Source organism: Gallinula chloropus (genome assembly GCF_964237585.1).
Source record: "Gallinula chloropus genome assembly, chromosome: 3".
Classification (NCBI taxonomy): Eukaryota; Metazoa; Chordata; class Aves; order Gruiformes; family Rallidae; genus Gallinula; species Gallinula chloropus.
The window spans coordinates 115226384-115253039 of record NC_140087.1 but is presented as its reverse complement, the minus strand read 5'-3'; the positions used below and the strand labels follow the sequence as shown (position 1 = coordinate 115253039).

Genomic DNA, 26656 nt, shown 5'->3' with positions numbered 1-26656 from the left:
TTTGATCACAGCCCCCCTTCAATTTCAATAGAATGTTACACCCATTATTTTTTCAGTTTCTGAGTTGCAATGTGAGTAACAAACAGCATACTTTGACATTTCACACAGCTTTTAGATAAGAACTGAGCCTACAATCAAATGCAGATTTCTAAGACTTAGTTTTATGTTAAGACAAATTCAAAATCACCGATTAATAAAACTCTGTTCAGGAAGCTCTGCAAAGTGAGGGTTGGGCCTGGGCTTGTAAGTGACTTCTTGTAAATTCTACTACTGGCTTCATACATTTTTTCCTACTACTATGAGCATTTCATGTAGCGGGAGTCAGTGCAAGAGCAGGGAAAATGTAGTTGTGTTATTTGCTACATGAACCTGAATGACACAGTAGCACAAGTTCATAGCACTGAAAACAGTTAACTGCATAGTTTCCAGAGATTTGCTTTCTGAATACACTGAATAGATATTTTTGCAGTTGACTTTCATTTTCCTGCCCTCAAACATACCAGGAGAGACACTGAAGAAAAACAGCTTTACATCCCTGGGAATGAAGTATGAGCATCTTAAGTTTGAAGGAGCACGACTTTTTGACAAAATTCAAGTCATTCCAAAGCAGTCATTTTCTACTTAGAAAAACCAAACAAACAAAACAGGAAATCCCACACCCATTTTTCATTTAACAATGCAGAAATACACCCCCATCAATCATCCATTTGCGTAGGTAGCACAAACCAGTCAGCACTCATTGAAGGCCCCAGGGTAAGTCTTAACTAGAGGTTCTAGTTCCGTTCACAAACCCACATGCTACTTAGCAAGCACAGTACAAAAGATTTAGTCTTTGTATTGACGTCTCCTTTAGCAAAACATGGAATAGCTGGCTACAAATTTTGTGGTTCAAGTACATGAATAGCAAAATAAAGGATTTGGATGGAAATGGGGCAGAGGGAGGAAGAAACTCAGTTTTCAAATAAGGATTTTTCAACATCTTTGAAAAACTTGGCCACATGCAATTACCATTTCAAGCAGCTGGCCAGTTCAGGGAAAGCAAATATATAGTATAAAACCATCTGTGTCCCTCTAAGCCACTTTTCCTATATGATAATCTCCAGAAACGCTTAAGTTTTTGTGTGACAAGGCTAAAAGTAGATCTCTATCCTAAAGAGCTAGGTAGTTTAACATCACCCTATCTGTAAGACACCTGTAGCAGCAAAAAAGGCAAAAGCCACTTCAACAACTGGTAATAATTCCTTCAGAGCTTACTTTGAGGCACTTCGTATGCAGTATGCACCAGACTACCTCATTTCTATCTTCTCACACATGCACCTACCACCATGTGAAGACCTGATAGAACATCACACTGCAAATCTTGTAATTAAAGTTAAATCCTGAAAATACTGACACTGAAGATTGAGTCAGTTAAAAGTTCAAATGTGAGCTTCCCTGCAGCATCCATTGCCTAAAAGCTACCGTGAGAAGAATGCAAACTGCAGTAGCTTACACCAAAATGTAAGTGAAACCCATCAGTCCAGTTTCACTTTAGTCCAAAGTGCAAAAATAAATACTACTTTTCCTATCAATAGGAAAAGGTGCTATCAGTAGTAATTAACTCAGAGAAGTGTTCCTAGACACACTCATTAAAGAACTAAGAAGCATTCTACCTAAGGAAATTCTAGGGGTGGCCTGTTCTACCTCTGTTACGTTACATAGGCAGGCTCTGACCGTCACATTTAGTTAAAAACACTTTTATGATAGCAGATGATAGCACAGCACACATTTTGCTCTCTGAGAGCACAGTACATGAGGATGAGAGTGCATCCAGATATTGCTGGTTACGTTTTTGGTTTTGTCTAGTTCCACCTGTACGTCTTTTTTTGGCCAGTTCAAAGCTAATTTGACCTTGTACTTTTGATAGCTATTTTTTGCTCATTCTTGAGCTGTCCATTAGGTGTAGCAGCAGCTTTGTAATCATTGTCAGGTGCTTTTCTGACAAAAAATCTGAAAGGTTCAGTTGTTTTCTGAAGTCTCTGCACAACAACAGCGTTCTGCAACTTTGCCTCCTCTAGCGTGAGCGTCTCATCTCGCAGCTCTCGGAACGGCAGCGAAGTAGTCAGTGTGAAGGGAACACTTCCCTCTGATCCTTGGTACTTTGTTATGAAGTCTCTGACATGGCTTATTCTGAAAAGAAAAAGAAAACTTAGTATTAGAGCACTCCAGTCCCAACAAAGACCGGACATACAAAACACACAGCCACCACAAGAAGAGAATGAGACAGCCATTTATGAAATTGCTTCTGGCATGGAGATGGAGGAACATTGGTGGGTTGCTGTACTGAAGTTTCTGATCCACTTGGGGGGCAAGGAACAAGGTCGGCATGCTCCAAGAGAAAAGGATTGGTATCTTATTCTGAGCGCTCAAAAGCTTCACCGTGGTTCAGATGTTAAGTCACACAAGCCTACCGTTTCTTAACCAGCTGGTGGAGCTCTTACCTGACATTTCTGTAGCCAAGAGCTAGTATAAAGAGGCCTCCAGCGTGTGGTACATGAAGCAGAACCATAATAATAACAAAGGGGCTAGCAAAACTCATAAGCTATCCAGACTATTTAAATAGATCTAAATACAGTCTCCTTCTACCAAAGCAGGCGCAGCAGTGAAATCATTACAGATTCAAGCTGCCTGTTAAGGTGTGAAGAACAAGTGAGTAAGACAGGCTTTGCTGTGGAACAATCAGGATTGACCCATTAATTAGAAAAGTAAGATGGTAGGATACATCTATACCAGTAAAATAAGCATAGTGTCAACGCTCATTCTCTGATCCTGAAGCCAACTTGTAGACTCTGGCTACTGACCAATTATTCAACTCATCCCTCCTCGCCCCCATGTGCAGGGCAGCCTGTGGGGTTTACTGCCTTCTAGGAATGGTCTGTGACTTGAGTTAACATCTGAAATGAACTTAAGTATTGTTTCAGAAAGTGCTAGATGGGCTGGGAGAAAGCCATCCTAACAGTTTAGCAGCAGAGATGACCAGATTTTCATGCCTTACCAATACTTACTAGGACTGACACAACAGCATCAAATTCCTGCACACTCAGGCCTCAATTAAGAGATGTGCTTAGTCTTAGAAGCCTAGAGTCTGACAAACTTCAATCAGAAATAAATTTTTGGTTGGACATTCAGAGGTGTCTACATGCATTATATAAGACTATGTCATGCCAAAAGACACCAAGAGCAGTTAGAATCATGGAATGGTTTGGACTGGAAGGCACCTCAAAGCCCATCTAGTTCCAAACCTCCCTGCAATGGGCAGGGACATCCTCTGGTAGACCAGGGTGTCCAAAGCCTCATCCAAAGTGGCCTTGAACAGTGCCAGGGATCCAAGAGCAGCCACAGCATCTCTGGGTATGTTGTGCCAGGGCCTCACCACCCTCACAGGGAAGATTTTCTTTCTAATAGTTAATTTAAATCTCCCCTCCCTCAGCCTAAAGCCATTACTCCTTGTGCTGTCACTCCCTGCCCTTGTCAACAGTCCCTCTCTTCCTGTAGTCCCTTCAGGTAATGGAAGGCTGCTATAAGGCCTCCTTGTAGCCTTCTCTTCTCCAGGCTGAACAAGCCCAACTCTCTCAGCCTGTCTTAATTGGAGAGCTGCTCCAGCCCTCATATCATCTTTGTGGCTTCCCCTGGACTTGCTCCAACAGCACCATGTCTATCTCGTACCAGGGACTTCAGGATGCAATACTCCAGGTGGTGTCTCACAAGAGCAAAGTGGGAGAATTTCTTCCTTTGACCAGCTGGCCACAGTGTTTTTAATGCAGCCCAGGACACAGTTGTCTTTCTGGGCTGCAAGCACACATTGCTAGGTCACGTTGAGCTTCTCATCCACCAACACCCCCAAGTCTTTCTCCTCAGGGCTGCTCTCAATCGTATTAGCCACCAGCTACCTGCATTAGGATGAATGAGTTCCTTTCCAGGGTCCGTACACAATGCTTCGTGGTCACACCAACCTTGCAACCATTCAAGAAGGGACACAACTCGATTCAAAACACTGCTACATGCTGCCACCCCTACTGCACTGCTCTGCTAGCTGCTTCCCTGTCATGTCCTCTGGATGCCCCGTGCTGCAGTAGTACAATGCTACCTGCACTTTGTAACTTCAATCATTCATCAGTAATCATAGAAGGGACACAACTCGATTCAAAACACTGCTACATGCTGCCACCCCTACTGCACTGCTCTGCTAGCTGCTTCCCTGTCATGTCCTCTGGATGCCCCGTGCTGCAGTAGTACAATGCTACCTGCACTTTGTAACTTCAATCGTTCATCAGTAATCAAATCATAGTATTAGTTCATGTGGCATACACACATTCTGTCTGCTAAAGGGTAAAAATAATCAGTTTATCCAGGCATTGCAATATATACACTACAGGTTATTTACCTATAGTTTAATTAGCAAATGCTTGACTCTTGTCTGCTTTGCCACTGCAAGGAGCCCTATTCATGCAACCATAATTCTAAAGAAAGATGCCCCTACTTCTGTGGTCATACACAAATGCTACATACAGCACAAACCCGCTGCCCTTGTGGCAAGAGGATATGAGGGAATATTTATTGCAAACTCCTTCAAAAAGAGTATTGCATCAGTGAGGTTGCTGCTCTGCTTATCTCACACTTTCTTCCCTCCAAAAGCATTTCGCAGCTGTTCAAACTGCTATTTACCATGAAGACAAAAAGCTTTTAAATATACTTAAACGTGTGAAAAGTGGAATAATTAAGGTATTAAGCCCTCCAATGAAGTATTTATAATTAATATAGCAATTGACCCTTCAGCAGTACATCACAACAGTGTTAGTGGCCTGAGGTATGAACCGAAACAGTCATAAATTAGTACAAGCTAAAGAAAAAGTTACAGTCATTAACCTTCGATTGCTGAGCTTTTCTCCTGACCAGCCACAAACACATACACAGTTTATCTTGACAGCAGCTTGGGGTGTGTTAAAACTATTATCACTTTAAATTGCTTCACAGAGAAGCACAAGCAACATATCCTTTCCATACGATGTCACTGTATAGTCCTGGAGCAGTTTCTCAAATTCCAAATTTAGGAAAGGTCTCCAAAAACAGAATCACAGAATTGTCTTGCTTGGAAGGGACCCTTCAGATCAAGTCCAACCATCATGCTGACCTGTCAACCACCACAAACTCTTTAAAAGAGTTAATCATACTCTCTCAAAGCTCCAGTATGGATATGCTGTGCTGACACCTTCTGACATTATCCCCATTTATTGTCTTCTTTGGGAACCAGAAATTTTACTAACTAAGAATTAAACACACTGGATGCATGCTATTCCTTCCATGTTGATGTGCAGGTGATGAACCCGCCCTGCCTCATGCAGACTCTAGTCCAACTCTAAGTCACATCCTCCAGCTCCCAGCTGCAGTACTGTCTATGCCCAATGACTAGCAGGTCTTTTTTTACTGAACCATTTGCTCCAGATGTAGTAGTTTTGTGAGAGATCTGTCATCTTAAAAACAATACATACACCTTAACTCCACTAAGCTACCAAGAACTAGAGTTTCCTTAGATTTTCATCTATGCTCAGTTATATGCTGACTTAACATCAGTTCACATTCCTTTCATGCTCCTCTCTGTTACCTAAAAGATTCCTCAAAATCTGAAAAGATTATTTCTAGATATAGTTTCACAGGTGTCCGGTGTAAAGTGAACAGAGGAGGTAGATTATTCACAGAATTTAAAGTCTTATCACCTGTGCAGGCACTGGACAAGTAGTTCAGATGCAAACACACAAGACAGTGCTAAAATAAATCTTACCTGTGAGAAATGTTGAATTTCTGAATTATCCTTTCTCCATCAGCTAACCAGATCTGTATGTTAGTGATAGGCTCCATATCATTTAAGGGTACTAAAGGCAGGTGTCTTTTGTTGTCAGGTTCTTGATGATCATCTTTTACTTTAGATATTATCCTTGGAGTAGCACTGAAAAGAAAAGCCATATGAGGTTACACCTTCTATACACACATGTAAGCTTAAACCTCTATCCAGATCACTGCTTCTGGAACTTTCTGCCCAGTATCAGCGTGCATTGATCATGGCTTTTTTCAACAAACACAGGAACACTGACATTTAGGTCAGTGTTGTTTTTTCTAACACTGTGGTAATATTTTCTCTTGAAGACTTCAATATGCTAAAGAATTTGTTTGCTCACATTAAACATTTTTACAAGATGGAAGGGAACTTAAATATCAAAGGATTAAATATGAATACACAAGAGATGAAACCAGCTGAAGATTTTTGTACCCTAATCACATAGGTGAAACTTTAAGGGGTTTGAGTATTGAATTTGCATACTCAACATTAATTTTCACCATAATGTGATTACAGTAATTTAATTTAACTGAATGTTGTTAGCCTTGATTTAGACCCCAGCATCATCTATTTCAGCTTAGAAGCATTACTCATCTATCAGAGAAATTGATTTAATGCGAAAACCCAGGCTGATGCACACAGCACTTGGATTCTGTTTTTTTCTAAGGCACATTCAACAGCTGACCCTACCACAAGGGCAAAGATCCATAAAATGACTTGACAGAACACAGAGACCTCAGTCCAAGTGTGTGGTCTTAAAAAAAAAAAAAAGGTTACTGGCAAAAAATTTTATTCTGAAGAAATATCTAGAGCTTAGTGCTTCTTTCAGGACTAAGCTTGTGCAGCATGCAGTGTTTAAGTCATTATAAGGCCTGATCCAATGGGCACGTCCTCAGCTCATGTGAGTATAACCAGATGTTTGCCTGCAAAACAATAGCAGGGATTTAAGGAGTTACCATTTCTTCTCTGAACTCAGCCATGGTCACTGCCTACGTGAACATTTCATGGTGGTTTGCAGGAAAGCTTCCTCTTTGCACAGAAAACTGCGAACTATCTATAGAATGTCTTAGCATCCTTATGTTCTTGTACCTGTCTTAGCTTAATCATAAAACAGAAGAGTCACAGACAATTTATAATTAAAACAAAGACAGCTAATGGCTTAATATATTCAAGCTAATAAAGTTAGAGTCTTAGGCTCAAGTCCTTCTCAGTCTGAGGTATTTAAAAAACTCTCTTCACTCACTGCCTAGTTAAGCGCCCTAACTTCTAGGCTATCAGCCACTAGAGGCTCCGTTTATTTCTTCCACTGAAACTCTGCAAGAAGAATGAGAATCAAGAAATTTCATTCCCAGGTGAGTGATAAGAGATGTTCACTGCTGTGAAAGACAGAGAAGAGGCACAGAATTGACTGACTGTATGGCAAAGAAATCAGCTGGAGCACAAGAAGTTGGCACCAGCAGATTCCAAGAGGCATGTCTGTAAAACATTCTGGTACTCCAAGTACAGATGACTTATTATCACCCACCTGCCTCTATTGATTTACTTATCTCACACCCAGCTTCTGTTCATGCTTGACCTCAATAGAAAATAAACACTAATTGCCCTTCAGATCTTGAAAAAACGTTTGAGCATCAGCAAGACAATGTTAAACAGTCTCAGGAACAGAGGGGGAAAAAAGTTCATGTCATACTTCAGTCTAGCAACGATCAGCTTTCACTGTCTCCACCAGTGATGCTCAGTTCCAGGTTCAGATGCTGAAGTATAAGCACTTATGTGCAAGCTAGCTGTCCCCAGTACAGCAGAAGCTGGAGAGGGAGTCAGTCATGCAGCTGCCAGATGCCTGGTTTAGCCTGGGCTGAACTACATTTTAGTCCATCAGTCACAGTTCAGACAACTGGATACAGATTTTTGTGTCAAAGCGACTTCCCTCACGGTCACATCTCAGAATTTCAGGCATGCACTGGAGATGATGCTTTCAATAGCAGGTATGTGTGAAACCGAAGCCAATGCACTGAGCTGCAAGAGAAAGTCAGGAGTCTTGTATTCACCACTGTCTAATTCTGTACCTACTAGCTTTGCCTGGCAGGGCTGACAGATAAAGCCATCTAGTGGCGGGAGCATTGACTGAAGCCACAGACCAAGGATCTAAGTCTTTTATGAGCCTGAGATCAAAGCATTATCACCCCTTTTAAAGGCTTCTTCCTTTTGCAAGATTATCAAACGAAGATGTAAGCTAAAGATCGAAGAGACATAAGAGCCTCCTGTCAATTTTCTGAAAAGAAAAAGCTCAAGAGTTCGGTATGATGCCTTACCCTGACTAATGGTTAAGCAACTTGACACACAATGTTTTACCCTAATGAGGTTATAAAGCAGGCCCACTTCACTATGAGGGATTTCAGTCAATAGTTTAATTAACATGCTTCTCAGGCAGTCTTTAAAATGCATTGATAAGCTTAATAGAAAAGTGCAGTTGCAAATCTTGTTATAGTCCCGAACTATTAAATGCAGCTGAACGATGGTAAATAATAGAACGTGCCCATTAGTTATGTAGGTTCATGAGGTACATTGGCAAAGTCTGATAAGCCTTATTTGTTTTTTCTGTACAAAAAAGAAAGGGAGAGGATCAAGCTCATCTGAATTACATCAACAAACATATCTAGTTCCTCCATTTTTCTTCCAACAAAAGTTTTCATGAGCCAATCAACAGATTGATTCATAATGGTTCATCCACCACATCATCCATCCATCTGGGAACACTGGCAGAAAATCTACAAGCTAATAAAAAAATGTTTATTTGATAAGCAGAAGTTTGGCTAGGTCATAAGCTGAAGTAAACTGTTTGGTAATTTGCCCCTTGTTTCTGATTAAGCACACAAATGCAACTGAGGAAAAAGAATTCTATAGCCTAAAAACTTGCTACAGGTCTCAAACAGCACTACTATTTTGCCACAAAGCTTTCCTGCTGAATGAGTAGCATATGCAGGCAATGGACATTTATTAGCATCAGGAAGTGAGCACTAGTTTATGGAGTAAGAGCACTTACAGCTCACGTTTATAACATCAGCAAAAAGTATCTACTTCTCTTTAAAGAAAAGGCTCTGATAGCACAGTGCTGAATACACTAAAGTAGAAAATAAAAACTCAAACCGCATATTATCAAGTCCTTAAAGGAAAAAAAAAAAGCTGAGCAAGTTGTAGGATGTCTCAGAGTACAAGACCAGTCAACTGAAATCCACAGAGCAGCATACTTGCAAAGCCTAACCTGTCTATTGGGAGGCAAGATCATTACTTGCTGTAGGCATGACAGAGCACAACAAGCAACTGAACAACCTACCATTTAGCACTGGCTAGCAGCAGAAACCCAGCCCGCTGAAGATCTTTTGCTTTTGCTATATACAGGTCTACTTGTAGGTAAAATAAGATTGACCCTCATTTGCTCTGGATCTCAGTGCTACCAAAAGCAAGTCTTGCAGCATCTCATCCATCTCTCCAGGGAAGATTTTCCCTATTGACCGTATCTACTCAAGCATGTAGCAACTGAATGGACTGTGCTATAGAAACAGATGAGGCTGATAAAACAGATACTTGCTTCTCTGTGGCAGCCTGGAACCACTCATTCTTCATAGTTATCAGCCTTTGCACATTATCATCTTCTTCCCCTGCCTCATGTGTTCCTACACAGGTGATACTTTGCCCCAGCACAAGCACTAGGCTTTAGCAGCAACCCCTTTCCACTAGATGGAAACAAGCTGTTCACCTAAGGTTTCACCACAAGTGAATAAGCAGTCCCAGCTGTGAAGAATTCCTGTAGGCTCTTGGTCACTGGATGTATTCCTTTTCCTAGGCTGAAGTCTGTTTTTGTGGGCGCCTAGGTCTTGCACAACAGGAATATGTAAAGCAGATTAATTTGACTGGAGCACACAAAGTCACAGGGATCAAATATATGAAGTCCTAGCTTGCCCCTCTACAGCACCCTACCAAGCCACAGTGCTGTCTGGTTATAAATCAAGTCCAGTTTTAGCATTGGCATTAGTGGCTGACACCCTGCAACAAGAGAGTCACGGAGTAAAGAGGATCACTTAGCAGGCTGCAGCACCTTACTTCAATAAATACATGGAGAAATAGTGAGGAATTTTAAGAGAATGCAAAATAACCTCATACTTCATCAGTTCACTTTTATAGGACTGTCATACTCCCCTCTTCTCACACCAAGTATCGTATGTAAAGCTTTAAGAGAGATTAGTTTCTCTTAAATCACAGAGGAGTGACAACCTTGCAGCTGGAAACAGTTCTGCTAATATTGAGACCTTGAATAACAAAAGCCAGCAGCATCCTGGCTGTATCGACAGGAACACAGCCAGCAGATTGTGGGAGTCGATTATCCTCCATGCAGCACTCATTGGACACACCTAAATACTGCATTAAGATTTAGTAAAACTGCAGCGAATTCCACAGAGAACCACCAAGATATCTACAGACTGAAGCATTCACCCTGTGAGGAGAGGGGCTTGTTCAGCCTGTGGAACTGATGGTGTTGAGGGGACACCTACCAGCAGCCTGCCAGGGTCTACAGGATGTCACTAGGAGGAGGGAGCCAGGCCCTTTACAGAAGAGACTTTCAGACTGGATATAAGAAAATTTTCTTTCCCAGAACAGCCCATCCCAGAAGCAGGCTGAGAAGCTTCCATTCTTGCAGGACTTCAAGGCCCAAGTGGATAAAAGCCTGAACAACCTCATCGGTCCCTACATCTGAACCTGCTTTGAGCAGGAGCCTAGATCAGAGAACTCCAGAGATCACTTCCAACCTGAATTATGAGATCCTTTACCATAGGTATAGTTCCCTTCAGCTCCTCAATCACAGATCACGTCAAACTACTCACCTTCCTAACCTGTAACCATGTCCAGAAAAGGGATGAAACGCTGGCTTTTTTGATGACAAATACACCTTATCTTTTTTATCTTCTACTTTCACATCTACTTCTTCCTTATCAAAAACTTTTCGTAGCTCAAAAGGCAGCTCCCTTCAGGAAAAAAAACCACAAAAAAAAAATCAGAAAAAGAACTATATGGTTTTCGGTATACAAAATACATGATTAATGCCTGTTCTATGTGTATCCTTTCAAGCATTAAAAGCATATCCTTAAAAATACCCCAAACCAAACCCAAATTTCACAAGTATTTACTATGAGTTAAGTGCATGACAAACATCTTCAACTTCCTGAACTGCAAATTAACCACAAAGTGAACAATAAGAGACATCATCATGCAGTTTGTTGAATGACATTCAAATTTACTCAACAGTTATGACTCCAAAGCACAAACAATGTGTAGGAAGCTCAGTATTGCCATACATTGCTGCAAAAGGTTCAATTATTTTATCCCGGTAGTAAAACAAGACAGAAAGATACTTGGTTTTTAAGAGAAAGAACTAAGTTCAGACATGATGTATTTAATTACAAATAAACATGAAACTCAGGTTTTTAAAATTAGATCATCACTAATAGCTACAGTCCTCAGTACAGTGACATCACCTTGGTAATGCTTTATTTGCATTGAGCAGAACATAACAATGCCTTTGTCTGTGAGCTCTCATGCAGACATTACATTTTCAGGTGCTGGGGCTCAGCTGGCACAGGAACTGTACTAAGTACTTCTCTACCATCAATGATTACACACAAACTATCTTGTAATTAGCTTCTTTACAAAGCAAAGAGTGGAAGAAAGGCAGCAAACTTGTGATGCATACGCACAAAGAAAGCAAATGGCTTTAAACAGGGCAGTTAATTGCTATTACAGCACATGTGACAGTCATAGAGGAAAAATAAAGTGTAAAAGTTGTGTTTTTGATGGATTAGAAAAGGATGGAAAAGACAAAAATACAACAGCTCAGCAATGTCACATACTTGGAAAAGAGTTACTACATTATATTCTCCATAAAATTATAGTCTCCTCTGCATTTGCATGGGGTGAGGACACAGACTACAAAATAAAGGTTTGAACTGCACTGGTTTGTATGTCAACCTGCAGCAACACTAACAGGTATCAGGACAGCTAATTTTTAACAGGGGGATAAAAGATTGCTATAAGTACAAATGACTGAAAAAAAAGCAAATTTGTACCATGAAAATTATAGGAAATTTAAGATTTGAGACAAACTGTGAGCAACTGTAAGCTGTGATGAGCAACTGTGCCTATTTAAGGCTTTTCATCAATAAAAGGAAAACAAAGTCCATAAATGCTTGTGCATCGAGTTCATTTGTCAAAGTCCCATTTGATCAGTAATTCTTTGTGGGCATTCTGATTTATTCTTTATTTCTGCCATGCCCCCTACCAACACTCACTTTTATCTATTTCATTAGCAATGGTACAACTACTGCAACTGAGAGCTGTAATAAACCTGTTGATGTTAAAACAGCCATTAGCACTGCAGGAACTGAGACAGGCGGTGGCCTACACTCCTACAGAGACACTGCAGAGCAGCAAAGCCAAGCAGCTATGTAAAAAATTTAGAGTGTAAGCCAAGTGCCATCCAAAGCACATTAACTCATGTTGATTAAGAACACAAAATTCACTCACCCTTTTTTAATGGAGTCCAAGAACTGCTGGTTTGCAACCTCAGTGTAGCTCCTAAGTTCACCATCATTTACTGTAAACCCGTTTTTCCAAAGTTTAATGATTACATCTACCTATAAAGTAAGGACAATTCTCATTACAACACTGTTGTAAAACCAGCTTGGTAAGCCCACAGTACTCTATGATTGTAAATCATCCACTGCATGACTAAAAATATGGAGGGAAGGCTCGCTATAATCTGCGTCGGCCCTGTGCCAACGGGCAGAGTAACTGCAAGGGGTAAGTGACATTTCTAAGTATCTTGCGTCAATCAGGGTTAGAAATAAACCTTCCCCCAGTCATTTTGCTTTCCTAGGTCAAGAGCACCCTTTCAATTCAAATGAGGGAGCAGGGGGAGAGGACTGGTGGAGCAAAGAGCTGGAAGATCCCAGCCAGCTACAGCTCTTCAGGAGCTAATCTGAGAGCATACATGTCTGGTGCTGCAACAGCAACTACCAGAATAGTCCAGCTGGGGATTTGTTAGAGCAAAGCCTTGTTCTGATCATTCAGGAGGATTTTCTGAAGTAACATATCGAGATAAGGCAGGAAGCCTTTCACTCAGGAAATGCAGCAAGTACCAGAAAAATTACTTTCAGACAATTATATTCTGGAATGTTCAAAACCTTGATGTTAGGGGAATGAAAAAGAAATCCAAACCAAATTACCAGCAATTTATTAACTTTGCCAGAGAACACCCACTACTTCAACCTGCAGCCTTCACATTGTTAACTGAAACTTCTACAACTTTAACATGGATATATTTGGGACTCTATTTTCATGTTTATGCATCATGCCATTTAAGAAAGCACCCAGTTCTGTTCCTTGATGTAATGATATCTCAACATAGATTTGGACACATGTAAGGTATATGAAGCATGTAGAAGTGCACAATCCATCTCAGTAGGACATCAGTTTGAACTAGGCTTCATAGTGACAATTTTTTTTTTTGTTTTTTTTTTTTTTTTACACAGTTTGACTTGTTAGATGGTTGTTACATAAACATGTAGCATGTGCAAACTACTGAATAAAATTCCTCCTTTCTTGGTTGGGCAAGCTTTTAAAGGTATGCAGCACTCAGCAAGATTAGATTCCTTTAAAGAGTCTTGTGTCTCATGGCACCAGTGGAAGGAGTTCTCATCATAGAAATGTTCTTCTAAAGTGAACCAGTGTGCAAGTTTAACATGGACTAATTATTCCACATCAACTTCCCATTTAGATGTTTAAAACCACTGCCAAGGAACATAATTTCAGAACTTCAAATTAAGGTATTGCTCCTGACAATCCTTTTCTCCCAGGCTCAGTTAGGGATCCATGAATGTAATTTCCCACATGAAATTTCTTAATCCTCAGTTAGGGATAAAAAATGAAATTTATTTCCCACGTGTGTTTGTTCACAGATGTGCTGGATAAGACTGCCAGGCTTCTTGCATTTGTTTGCCAAAGTACTCCTGGAGTACTCTGATATTAAACATGAGTTGTTTTTTTTCTTCACCACCTACCTGATTCTTGACTGTGGTTGGGGGCATACATATAGCACCAACTTTCTGAGCTTCTTCAAAAAGGTTATCTACAAAATAGTCACAGTTTTGCTCTGTACCATTCAAAACCTGATCCTTGGTTCCCGATTTACACATCCTGCAGTATAAAGACATGAGTAAAAATGATGCCTCAGAGAACATGTTAAAAGACAAACAGTTACCCTAGAAGTTCAGTACCAAGAGCTGTAAAAGGCAGGCTCCTCAGCACCCACCTTACAAGGTCACTACAAAGCATCAGGCCAACTTAGCATCTTGGTGCCTTTCTAGGAAACTTAGAGATCTCTTGGTGCCTTTCTAGAAAACTTCGGGTTCTCTAACTGCTACTGTTTGCACTTTAGAAGTGAAAGTTAAAGACAGACAATAGAAAAGACGACTTATCTATGCAGAAGCTTCTAAACTTGGTATCACAGAAAGAAATGCAAATTCGAGGATTCATATTCTAATTGGCACTCCAATGAGAGGCTTTCCTTAAAGCATTTCCATGATACAGGCTTGGGGGGCTTCCTTTGCCCTAAGTTTTCGAATCCACATACAGAAACATTGCCCTGGGCTTTACTCCCCTCAGGTGAACCTTCCCACCCCCATCACAGAACCACTGTTCCGGTCTTTGAAAGTACATTAGAAAAACTCAGGAAAAGTGACTCAACACCACCTGAGCAAGCTGAAGAAACACAATAGAAGACTCCAACAGTGTGGAGGCTGCCAAAGTATTAAAAAATGATGCACCAACCCCATCTTTTTATAGAACACCCACTATATATATGCGACAGCTGTTTCAGATTTGCACCAATCAAAAATGCAGAAATATGCAACCTGAATGAATGCTTATCTTTCAGTTTTAGTCTTTCTTTACATAGTAAGAGGATTACGCAGCTTTTGGCAAACATTGGAGATTCAAAAAGTCTATTTTAAGCAATTCAGGAAAAAAAAATCCCCACTCTTGAAAAATACCCAGTTTTACATAAAACTCTGCTCTGAATTCAAGAGCAGCAACGCTCACTTGAATGGTAATTAGACAGATTTACATTAAAAGGAATTGTTTGCAGTTCATGTAAGCAACACTAAGAATCCCTACAGATTAACACCTTAAAACAAAGAAACCTCAACAGCATTAAAGAAGAACTTTCAAAAGTATGGTGTCCCCATTTTAGTTTTCTAATAGAAGAAATGAAACTCGAAGCATTAATCTAGGTATTCACTGTGGTTTCCCAGTTAGGTTTCCAAGGTAAAGCAAACACCTTCGTATCAAATGCAGAGGTGCACAGTGAGTTAGCAATTTGTAAGGCTGCCTTTAAAACTATTTACACGTCTCCTTTCATCTAGGAAACATTCAGGTATGTAAAAAATCTTTTGGCAAAACAGTATCTTTTGAAAATGTCAGTTTACATAGATTAAAAAAAAATCTTAAAATTTAACAAAGTTTGAAGTCATGAGAGGACACACAAACAGCAACAGGAAAGCAAGAGGAAAAATGGGGAGGGAGGAAATGGCACCTACCATTCTTTCTTCACAGTTTTGATATTGTCCATGTTTTTCATTCTGGTGCTTCGCCTAATTAGAAAAATAAGATGGTATGTTAAAATGGCAAAAAACAGAACAAAGCAATCACAGAAAATGCCCAGCACACTTTGCCTCCTTTAGTATCAAACACTCCTTATATTTTTTTCCTGTCTTGATGGTACATTTAACCAGAAGCCTCAACCTCCCCCCCACCAAGTCTCCAGATGGTTCTTTGTTTTCCTGCAGTTTCTGATTTAATGACACACGAACCATGCATCAGTTTCAGACATTCAAAAGGAAGATTACTTTTTCAAAAACATACAAAATAATTTCCACAATAACCATGGGAACTGAAAACACATGCCCATACTTAAGCAAGGATAAAGTACTGCATCCCTCTTCTGAGCAGCACGATTTAAACTCCCCTGATTTTTCACAACACTGACATAGGTGCAGAAGAACTGCACTGCCACTGCAGGCATTCTGATGACCTTCACCTTAACAGCGCAAGTTAGCAAATGGTGCAAGATTTACACAGGTTCCTCTTCCCACCATATACCTCAGCGTACTGGTGCAGCATCCCAGAAACTGTGAATTATCATTCCTGGTCTATCATTTATCTTGAAAGAAAATCCTGGCTTTGCATGTACTAAATATACTGCAGGATTAGTCTGTCAGGTTTAAAGAAATTAAGAATGTCACACTGATTACACTCACTTCTGAGCCCTCTGAAAAAAAAGTTATAGAAAGTCACAAAAAGTCAGTGACTGCCCAAAACACCCTTAAAAATATAGCTACTCTAAAATTTGACAAGTCCCCAAGAGAACAGAAACTTTACGATGCAACTGTGCTTAAAGAGTTATTCTGGGTACAAGTTACACAGATGATGCTCTGCTCCCAGCGGGTTTGAGACTACGTCATGATACTGTGCATGGCTTTTAGAGAGCATCAAACTAAGCAAGTGACAGCCATCGCACTCCTGTAAAAGCACTATGCACAGCAAGACTAAAACAAATGTTAAGTGGTCGTGACATCTGACTTAACAAGAGGGAGAGGTTAGGCTGAAACAACCTTCACTGCAGCACTGACACACCACCCCCCCACACACCATTCAGCTTTTCAGCACTAATTCATGTTCCTCACAAGGAGGATTTTGGTATTATTTCATCTTTAAAGTTAAATCCTTGTGAGACACTTCTGTAGAGCCTTCAGAAAACACCCATCACAACTCAAATTATTCAGTCAACATGCCCAGAACAGGTTTTAAAGCTTAAGCAGCCTTCAATTTAACCGATGTCATTATGTGTCAGGTCACAACGTAATACTTGGCACACCTCTGACATTTCACACAAGATACAGTACAGTCTTCTACTCCCAAAATATTCTACCAGAGCATTTTTTTATATATATATGTATGTATCTGGCAAGCCTGTACTGGTACATCATGACCTTATAAGCATATCTGATCGCTATTCTTGGAACTTTGTATCTGTACTTGGAAAAAAACAACATGCATTACGAAGTTAAGCATAGTGAATTTAGGAATGCTTAAAAATATGATTTTTCAAGCTTCTCCCAAATTAAGTTGATTTAGCACCAAGTCTTTTTTGTGTTATCATGTTTAAGTTGTAATCTTTCACTATGCGACAGGGTGGTCCCCAAAGCAACAAGAGACTCCAGCCATCTGCTCTTGTTGATTCTCTGTGACTTGTCACCAGAGCTGTTAAAAAGACAAACACAACGAAGCAGCTCTTCAATTCTTTTGCTACATTAGGCTGGCCTCAAATCTGCATGAAGAGTATTCAAAACTGGTCAGCTGTGAAAGTTGCTGTTCCTTCTGAAGTACAACAGCAATTACACTTAGATGAAATATTTGTGTTAATATATCAAGGTAAAGAAATCAGCCTAAACAGCACATTGATGCTTATTACGATCAAAAAGCCATTAGGAGATAGCGATCAGGCTGCACTGCAAGCACTTCAGCTCAGCAAGCCAGCCCAACGAGGACAAACAACCTCTCCTGACAACTTCTGACAGACATCCCCAGATGTCACTTAAAACGTTAAAAACTCTTGGTAGGTTTTTAATGTATCTGTGATAAAAAGTTATCAGAGAAGTTATCACAGAACTGAACTTCCACCTCCGGAGGTCAAATCTGAAACAGAGGAAGCAGCCAGCGCTGCCAGCAGCCCACCACCGCTGCATCTAAAGGGTGGGTGTCAAGAGGTTGGGGCCAGACTCTTCTCAGTGCTGCCCAGTGACAGGGCATAAACTGGAACCCAGAAAGGTCCATCTCAACAAAAGGAAAAACTTCTCCACTCTGAAGGTGACAGAACACTGACAGGCTGCCCAGAGAGCCTATGGAGTCTCCTTCTCTGGAGAGATTCAAACTACCTGGACACAATCCTGTGTGACCTGCTCCGGGTGATCCTGGTTTAGCAGGGGGTTGGACTGGGCGATCTCCAGAGGTCCCTGCCAGCCCCGACCGTTCTGTGACTCTGACCTAACTGCAGTAGGATGGCTCCTGGCCTCTCCCATCACTGACCAGCTTCTCGGGCCCCAAGGGCTCTCCATCCCCCGAGGCACCTGCCGTGGCCCTTCACCACCGGGACTTGGAAACACGCAGCTCTCATCTGCACAGCCACAGCCGCGTTAGTTTCAGCGGGTATTTTTGTGCTCAATAGTGCTGAGCCAGTTTTAACTCAAGGAAAACCAGAAGCTACCTTCGACGCTCTGAAGGGCAGAGACGGGCTCCCCCCACGAAAGCCGATCTTACTAACTTCCCGAGCTGGAAACTGTCTACAGGAGAGCGCATCCTGCCACTACACGGCATGGAAACCACGGCTGGAAGCTACACCGCGCGGCAGCGAAACGAGCAGCCTCGGAGGAGCGGCAGGAGCACGCTGAGAAGAGGAGCACCAAGCCTACGGCCTGGAGGGGACCGATGCGCTCGGGCGGGAATCACGGCGCGAACCAGCCGGCTGCTAGGAGAGAAACCCGCCCCCGCCCCGGGCTGCACCTAAACTTACCGGCACTCCCGATACACCAGCGGCACCCGAAGCGGCACTCCGCGCCTCCCGCCCGGCAGTCCACGCTCCCCTGGGGCGGCGGGTATTTCTGGAGACCATGAGACAGTAACGTGGTAGCAGCGGCCCACGGCACCCGAGGAAGGGGCCGAGCTGAGCCCTGCGCGCAGGGTGCGGCGCCTCAGGCCGGAGTGCCGCTCCGCACGGGACGGGATCCAGGGCCGCCGGGGAAGCGGCCGGGCGGAGGCCGTGGAAAGGCTCGGCCCTCTCTCTTCCCCCACCCCCCGCAAGACACCCTCAAGGACAGCCCTGGGCAAAGTTCAAGTGCCAGTCGAAACTGAGGGAGCACCAGCTCAGGGGAACGGACTCGCCCCGCCCGGCCTCTCCCCGCAGCAACTCACCCGGCCGCAGCGCGAAGCCCGGTCCCGGCCTCCCCGCTGCCCCAACTCGTCGGTGTCCCACGCGCCGCTGCGCACGCGCGGCCGCCAGCGGCCGGGACAGCCACTACCCCCACCCGGACCGGACGAGGCGGAGCGCTGAGCTCTGTTCCCCTACCGCGGGGCGGGGTTTCGGCCGCCATGTTGAGGGGGTGTGAGGGGGCTGGTGGTGCGGCGTGTGGGGCGTGGGGCTTTGCGCCCGTGAGCGCGGGGGAGGAACGCGGCTGTCCTAGAGGCAGCGCGGCCCTGCTCTACCGGGGAGAGGCGCGGGCTGGCGGGGCTCACGGACCGGTGTTTCCCGCCTGAACAAGCCAGACTCCCGCCCGCTCCCGTCCTGTGAGGGCAAAGGGGGGAGCAAAACGTCCGGGCCGGAGTAGCCCCGTAGCCGTGGCTGTGTCACTGCGGAGGGGGGCGAAACGCCCGGGCAGGAGCTGCCCCGTAGCCGTGGCTGTGTCACTGCGGGGGGGCTGCCGCCGCCCTTCGAGGGGCGGATAAACCTCTGCCAGCCCAACGCGTTTTATTGCCAAGGCAGACTTGTCCTGAGGGAAGAACAAAAGCTCGAGTCCGTATGCCTGCGTGCCCGCGGGTAGAGGACAAAAAGCGGCATTCAGTGAGCGCCCACAATAGCCGAGAATGGGCCCAGTGTCTCGGCCAGACGGCTGCGCCCACACCGGCCCAGCCGAGCTCCCCGCAGCACCGACAGGGAGCTGCCCCCGGCTCTTTGTCTTCCCAGCCCTGCGTAGACGGCAGGAACAGCCGCACGCTGAACCCCGTGGAGATGAGGAATGCCTCATTATGCTGGAAGGACTAATTAAGGGCGAGTGTTGACGTATTTGAAAAGGAGCTGTGCCGGGGCCTCGCACCGAGGACAAAAGAGCGGCGCGGCGGCTGGGAAGCAGAGCCCCGCTTTCCCTGGGGTACACCAGAAAGGACGAAATGGGACGGGGATCCTCGTTTGAGGGTGTCTCCCCGCGCTGTGGGGCACCGTGGCTCGGCGCTGCCTTGGGCCCTAGCAGAGGTGACGCTCCGGGATGGGGTGCCAGGAGCTGGCCACAGCTACCAGCCTGGCAGAGCTGTCAGCGCCTGGCAACGCGCAGAGCGACAGCGGGGATTCCCTGCGATTCGCAGCTCGCACCTGCCTGCTTCTTAATAAGGGTGATGGGGGCTTTTTTCTTCCCAATAATTAGCGGTGCGCTGCAAAACATTTAGAATTAACCTAAGCTGAACAGTCACAACTAGCTAATTCACGTTAATTAATGGGAAATTCACTGCGCATTTACAAGTGCGATCAAAGATCATTCTGAAGGCAAAGGTAATGCCTTATTGAGTGTCGGCTTCACGTGGGACCTGTTTCTGCCATCCCTTAATTGTAACAGTTAAAAATCTCATTCTTCAAAAACAGTGAAGTAAGATGCTTTCTGACAGAGTTCAGTGGAGGTGAGAAAAAGAAGTAAGCTCTGGCCCTTGACAGTTAGAATTTCTTCCTCTTTCTAATGTGCGTCACACTGCACTAAACCTTTCGAAGGCAGTTTGGATTAATTGTGAGGTTTTAATTCACAATCAATTGCAGCTCCTGCCTGTGAAAATTTTCACAGGGAAAATCGTAAGAAATCTGCCTTCTGTTTTGGTGTAAAATGGATATGGTCTTATGATACAAAATACGGATTTGTGAGAGCCTGCTCTCCCTGGCTTTCATGTTTTAAAATAACACTGAATTTTTTGTATAGGTTCTATTATGTGAGGGTTTGGTTTTTTTTAAAATGTATATATATAGATGTACCTAACTTTTCACAAGAGTATCATACCCCTGTTGAAAAGTTTAAGGAATTTACAAAGCTCTAGGTAAAACTTGGGAAGGTGGTTCTGCAGTGCTGGACTGTTTCATATTTTCTTTCAATATTTTAACTACATTGGCTGCATTTCATTAAACACAGAAGTTCAGAACTCCTGCTCAGTGGCCCTTTCTGCAAAAATTTTACCCAAAGGTAAACATAGAAGGAGGCAAGGTTGTACTTACCTGGTGTAATGATGCAGGCTTCCCAACTGTAATCACGTATTGATTTGGAAGATTAGGTCTATTACTGGAAATCAGATTACAGCTGGAGACATGCTGACCTACTACAATAAGAATCGGTGTCCTCAGTGAATTCAGTGGTTTCTTAAAAGCTCTTCTAAGTACAGCTGTTCTCCCTCAGGACTGAAACTATTGACAAAGCAGAGGAGTAAGAAAACTCCAGTATAGTGTAAAAAAACCCCCAGTTTTGCTTAAAAATATATGAATAAATTTTCAAGTCAGACCGTTGTTACAATCAAGACGTCACTACAATCCTTTTACTCTTTGCATTTGGTACAGCTTATTCTCCTGCAAGAAATAGTTCATGAGATGAACAGTCCTTTTCTTCCTGGGTGGTGAATAGAACGTAACAGCCCAGAAGGAGTTCGCTGAAAAAACTCTGACAGGGTATTCACGAGATGAATACAAACATCTCATGCCCCCTTTGTCAAAAGAGATCAGATGCACTGGTGTGGAAGATAGTAACAGCCCCATAACTTGTTGTATAATGTAGGAGTGAATCTCGGTGTTGACAAAGTAAAGCTGTGTTTGAGCTGTCACCACCCATCCAGTCAAGGTCACAGAAGAACCAGTACACGTAACGCATCTAAAAACAAGCAGAAAATTAATTTTGAAGGGATGTTTTTAAAGCACGTATTTAACAAGGTTAACCCGTGCCAGAGGAAGCCATCAGCTACCTATAATTAAACATCAGCACATCAACTATATTGATTGACCTGCACTTGAGATTGCAGTCGTTGCCTGAAGCCTTTTCAAAGCGTATGCATAGAGAGCTGGGACAGAATGGGAGGGAAGTGGGACCGTAAGACAAACAGAAGAGAATCTGGTTACTCTGTTTGGTAATTCCACTGACAAAGGCGGCACGTTTCTCTGCAGGGTGTCCTTTTCCCACATGCTCCTTTGCAGGAATGTTAAACCTTGTAGGCTGCCACATCGGGAGAAATAGGTTAAGGAACCGATGGAAAAGTGAGTCATTGTTTTATGGGAGATGTTGGGTGAATCAGCATTCATGACGAGGGTGTTGTCTCATGCAATGAAAGGAGTTTCCACACGTGCAGCTGGACTCTTGGATTGTAAATCCCCAAGAAATGTCACTGTAGCTTCAATTTTAAAAGTAGCGTGGAATGCATAAAATCGTGGAAAATCCACGACAGCCCGAGCAACTGTCTGTAGCAGATAAGGCACATTTGGAAATAGCATATGATGTGAATTCGCAAAACAAAGACACTTTTACGTGAAATTACGACGATGATGATACGGTAGTGAGAATTGTTCTTGGATGTGTAACAAGAAAATATGCTTCTTAAGCTAAGATTGTGAGTACTATGGAGATTTATGAGCGAACAATGTTTCCGATGGACTTCCCACACGACCTTAATCAAGCCATTATGCACTCGTATGCTCCTAAAGTGTATCTACAAATGTGTTAATAAATGTCTTTTTATTGTAAGCATTTTAGGACAGTGTCTGTTTCTTACTACAAAGCTATACATCACCCAGTACAGTAACAGGCTGGCAGTACTACTTGCATATGATTAATGATCATAAACACCTAAGTGAGATGATTTGCCACTTTTGTCCAAGATGGAAGCAATTTACAGCCTGAATGGTAGAGAAAAACAGACCCTGCAAGTTCCTCGCTTACAATATCATCAGCCTGTGAGTTTCACACGATTACTAGTAGTAGAAAAGCTATCTACTGTAACCTTAGCCCAACGTGAAAGCTGTTATGGAAGTTAATGGCTAGATGTGATTGGAAGCTAATTTTGAAATATTAGGAAGCAAGCCTTAACCACCCCCCTTTAATGTCGGGTAAGATCCCACTTCAAGTTGCAGTGATGTTACCTTCAGATGGCCATGCTGATTACAGGACTGCACACTCACTGCTTAAGACATGACACATCTTAAAATGATAACGGTAGTCTGCAAATAACGGGCCACCTTTAATAGCAGGCGGAGCGACTGTATCACCTTACACGCTCAGGGTAGTACCAACCCTGGCTACAGGACACTGCTTGTTTGATGTTTCCAAACTGACATCCCACGGGCGTATCTCTGCAATAGCCAGTTCTCAAAAGAGAAAGCACACAAGCTTGATTTCCTAAGAGCCCTTTGGGAATGTACTTGGGGCCGGTTTGCACAAGCAAGCTCTCCCATGAATCTTATTTATTTCGAGATTCACCCGAAACCAGGGTGGGTTGACAGCTTGACAGAGAGAAGCACACAAGAGCTTATACATACAGTCCTGAAAAGATTATTTGATTTCCATTCTTTGGAATGTTACAGCTATTCAGAGGTACTGCAAAGTAATCTCTGGTAAATTGCCCATGATTGAAGGAAATGGTAACTCACTGAATAGAGCCCTCTGGTCCTTACTGGGCTGAAAATCTACAAAAGTTCTGAATAAGGGATGAAGGACTTTTTCCTTTGTTGCAACTTGCTCCTAATTTCCTTGTAAAATAGGTATAGGTATCAACAAAATCTTCCATCTGTAAATATTTCTTGTGTCATTAAATATTACTCATGGAGCAAACAAGGCTTTCCATCCTGCGTGATTTTTTAATGTCTTTTTATGCTGCCAAGTCCCAATAAAATTTCATTCCCCAAATCTTGTTTAATGGAAAAAGATTCTTTTGCTGAAGTACTTTTTCATGTTTTTCCAATTTCCCAGTGGTGTACCTGCCACAGCAGATATGTGGCTTCTCAATGCATGTTTCAGATATCTTCATCTTCTTTTCCAAACAACTGGAGATAAAAGGGCATTGAACACTGCTGTAAGCTTCAGCATTTGTCCTAAATTGGTACCATTTGAAATATAGTCCTTCCCAATGTCTTCTATTTTGAGAAGCATTTAGACATCTGTCTGTAAAACCGAACTACATGTCTTGAAATTGAGTATTACTGGGAATAAGCTCTTCAGAACTTTTACGTAATACTTGTGGAGTGTGGCTCCAATCTTTCTCCCTTTTTTTCATTGTGTTTTGTCTTTTCCTGCTCAGAGTTCTTACTTTATTGTTTACACAAATATTTTCTTGCATACAGAGTGCTGAAGAGACTCAAAACAGGTTTTTAATTCTGTTCTATCTTCATATGACATTTGAAACATCAGATATAAAAAATGGGAACAATTACATTCTTGGATTAGTGAAGTTACATCCTTTTCTACAGTAATTCTTTCATTGTTAAACCTCAAGCATGTTTGATATACAATATTAATCCTATATTGATGTTCTCTGTGTTACAAACAAAAAATATGAACACACTAACAAGCAATCCTTGTAATTTATGATTTATTAATTTATGTTGTCAGTACTAAAAATGGTGATGGAGCTCACATAGAAGTTCTAAAGCTGTAAGCTGTTTGAGTCACGATAACCAGAACAAGACAACTAATAAACCTGAAAATAAAACCATCTGTGAAAAACAATCTAGGGAGTAAACATCCAAACTGAAGCATGTCTTTACATGTTCCCTACTATGCTAACATAATGAGAATAAAGCACTAAAAATGTTCAAAGGAGTGAGGAGGGATTTTTAACTACATCAATCCCTCTACAAGAGTAGTCCCTCTGGCGTCGTGATGAGTACTCACGTGAGTATGGCTCACAGGAATGAGATGAGAATGCACACAAAAAAAAGGATGCAACTATGATAAAAATAAAATGAAGTAAATATAAAATAAATAGCTTTTAGGTCGTGGGCTTTCTGTTGCTTCAAGCAGATCTGGACAGGCACCCAGGAAAATCAATTTGCTTGCATAACAACCAAGTTTATTTTACTTTTTAAAAGTCATCAGCGTTCAGAGGAGGACGAGTGCTGGTTTGAATCAGACATGTTGCAAACAGATGTTATGCAAGCTTCCCCAAACAGTCCTGCCAAGGCATTGCAATCCTGAGTTATGACATTGACTACAACTGCTGTAGCCTGGGCCCTTTTTTGGGCCACAAGATTGATCTGTTGGTTTTCCCGAAATGGGGGTGATATTTTTGTGATGCATACAAAACCTCAAAGAAGATCAATGTATTCTTCTTCTTCATTTTCAGACCTACAGAATTTGGACACCATACCTGGCTTACACAGCCTGTCAGTAGTACAGGACAGAAATGGAACAGTACAAGACTGTGATACTAGCTTCTAGCAAACCTATCTCCTGTTTCATTCCCACAGAGTGATAAGGGGAAGTTTCTTGCAGTTCCCTCATATTCCTGCTTTTGAAGGATAAAAGAATGTGATTGCCAAATGCCATTTTCAAAACCCGTCCTTTAGCCTACAAGTGTATGAAATCCTTTTGCAACCTTTGAACAAATAAATGAAGAAACAAAGGACATGAAACATAACAAAACTAATTGCGAGGAGCAGAGCAACTATACATTTGAAAGACTTGGTAGATTCTTGAACAGGAGTTGAAGTACTGTTGATTAAAACCTCTAAACTGAGAATGACAGATGAGAAAAGGACCATAGCTCCAAAGCACACTGTATTTTGGAGTATCTCATAAAAATGAAAATTTGTTGCTGTTCACAGTAAGAAAATTTTTGCTTGGAAATCTAAATAGCCCATTTTCTTATTACATATCCTAATGTCATTATTGCATATTTTCTATTTTTAAGTGCATGCTCTACTCTACCTTTTCAGAATTCAGTATTGAAAAGAAAGATGTGGGAGTACGCCAGGAAAGCGGAATAATGGCTTTTACACTTACACTTCTTTACTGAGATATTATTGCATTTTCCACCTTTAAACAATAAAAATTATTTGATAATGCTTACTCGAGCCTAACGGCCTGAGCCATGTGATCAGTAATTTTATTATACTATTCTTTTTTGATCGAGAAGAAAAAAAGCACTGAAATAACTTGCATGGCAGTGCCAAACAAGCCACTGTCAAAAGGTTGAGACTTTGTCACCTTACAGCTCTATGCCCCTATTGCTTGGCTACGTTTCTTCTACAGCTTTCGGGTTGGGCCTTATGTCCAGGCACTGTGGTGAGTTCGGTAAAGGGCAGCAAGTCGTGGTGAGAAAGGAGTGATTCTGACCGCACATCAGCAAGAAGGGATTGGATTATAGCTCTTGAGTAGCCTGAAATAGCATTTAGGCATCCAATGCACTGTGATGCACAGTATTATTCTTCCCTCTAAAACACATTTATTGGATCTGCGAGAGGCGAGGGAGAAATAAGCGACTGAGCAGCGAACGCCGAGTGCAAACTGAGGCGACTGGGCAAAATACGGATGTTATCAGTGACTTGTACAGCAGGCGAGTCCGGGGCGCGGCCCTGATAACCCGGCTATCGGGGAGGGTTTCTTAATCACCAGCCTGTGAGAGCTGTCCGCGTAAAATGGTGGAGGATGTTTGCCTTGTGGACAGGGCGCGTCGGGACACGGGTTAGTAAACATGGTGGTTTTGTGTCGACGTTTGGACTCGATGATGTTAGGTGCTTTTTCCAACCTTAAACGACTGTATGCTTCTGTGATTCTGCTCGGTCGTGTCAGGGTTGGAAAGGGCCCCCCGGAGAGGGGAGCTCGGGTCCCCCAGGTCCCGGGGTTGAGCACCCTTTTCGGCTGTGAACGCTGCCGCCCTTCAGCCCCCCGACCTCGG

At 42.6% G+C, this 26656-nt stretch overlaps 1 protein-coding gene across 3 annotated transcripts; it reads right to left on the bottom strand.

Annotated features, from left to right (window-relative positions):
* UBXN2A (UBX domain protein 2A) lies at nt 1–18979 on the bottom strand. 3 transcript variants are annotated; one of them, XM_084261662.1, is made up of 7 exons: nt 18950–18979; nt 15520–15573; nt 13984–14119; nt 12449–12558; nt 10753–10893; nt 5819–5983; nt 1–2169 (listed from the first exon to the last, which is right to left on the bottom strand). In XM_084261662.1, the coding sequence occupies exons 2-7, from the start codon at nt 15558–15560 to the stop codon at nt 1881–1883; spliced, it is 882 nt and encodes a 293-aa protein (XP_084117788.1). In that variant the 5' UTR covers nt 15561–15573; nt 18950–18979; the 3' UTR covers nt 1–1880. The 3 variants fall into 3 exon arrangements, with proteins under 3 accessions (XP_084117788.1, XP_084117789.1, XP_084117787.1); XM_084261663.1 differs by lacking the exon at nt 18950–18979 and adding an exon at nt 18552–18574; XM_084261661.1 differs by lacking the exons at nt 15520–15573; nt 18950–18979 and having other exon boundaries at nt 13984–14251.
* Between the last annotated feature and the right edge of the window lie 7677 nt (nt 18980–26656).

Bases quoted from the DNA above. Each gene is read 5' to 3' on its own strand.
- UBXN2A (XM_084261661.1), bottom strand. From the start codon at position 14,163: ATGTTCTCTGAGGCATCATTTTTACTCATGTCTTTATACTGCAGGATG. The intron at 12,559-13,983 runs GTAGGTGGTGAA...CTTACTTTATAG, and splicing joins CAACCACAGTCAAGAATCAG to GTAGATGTAATCATTAAACT. The intron at 10,894-12,448 runs GTGAGTGAATTT...TTTTTCCTGAAG, and splicing joins TTGGACTCCATTAAAAAAGG to GGAGCTGCCTTTTGAGCTAC.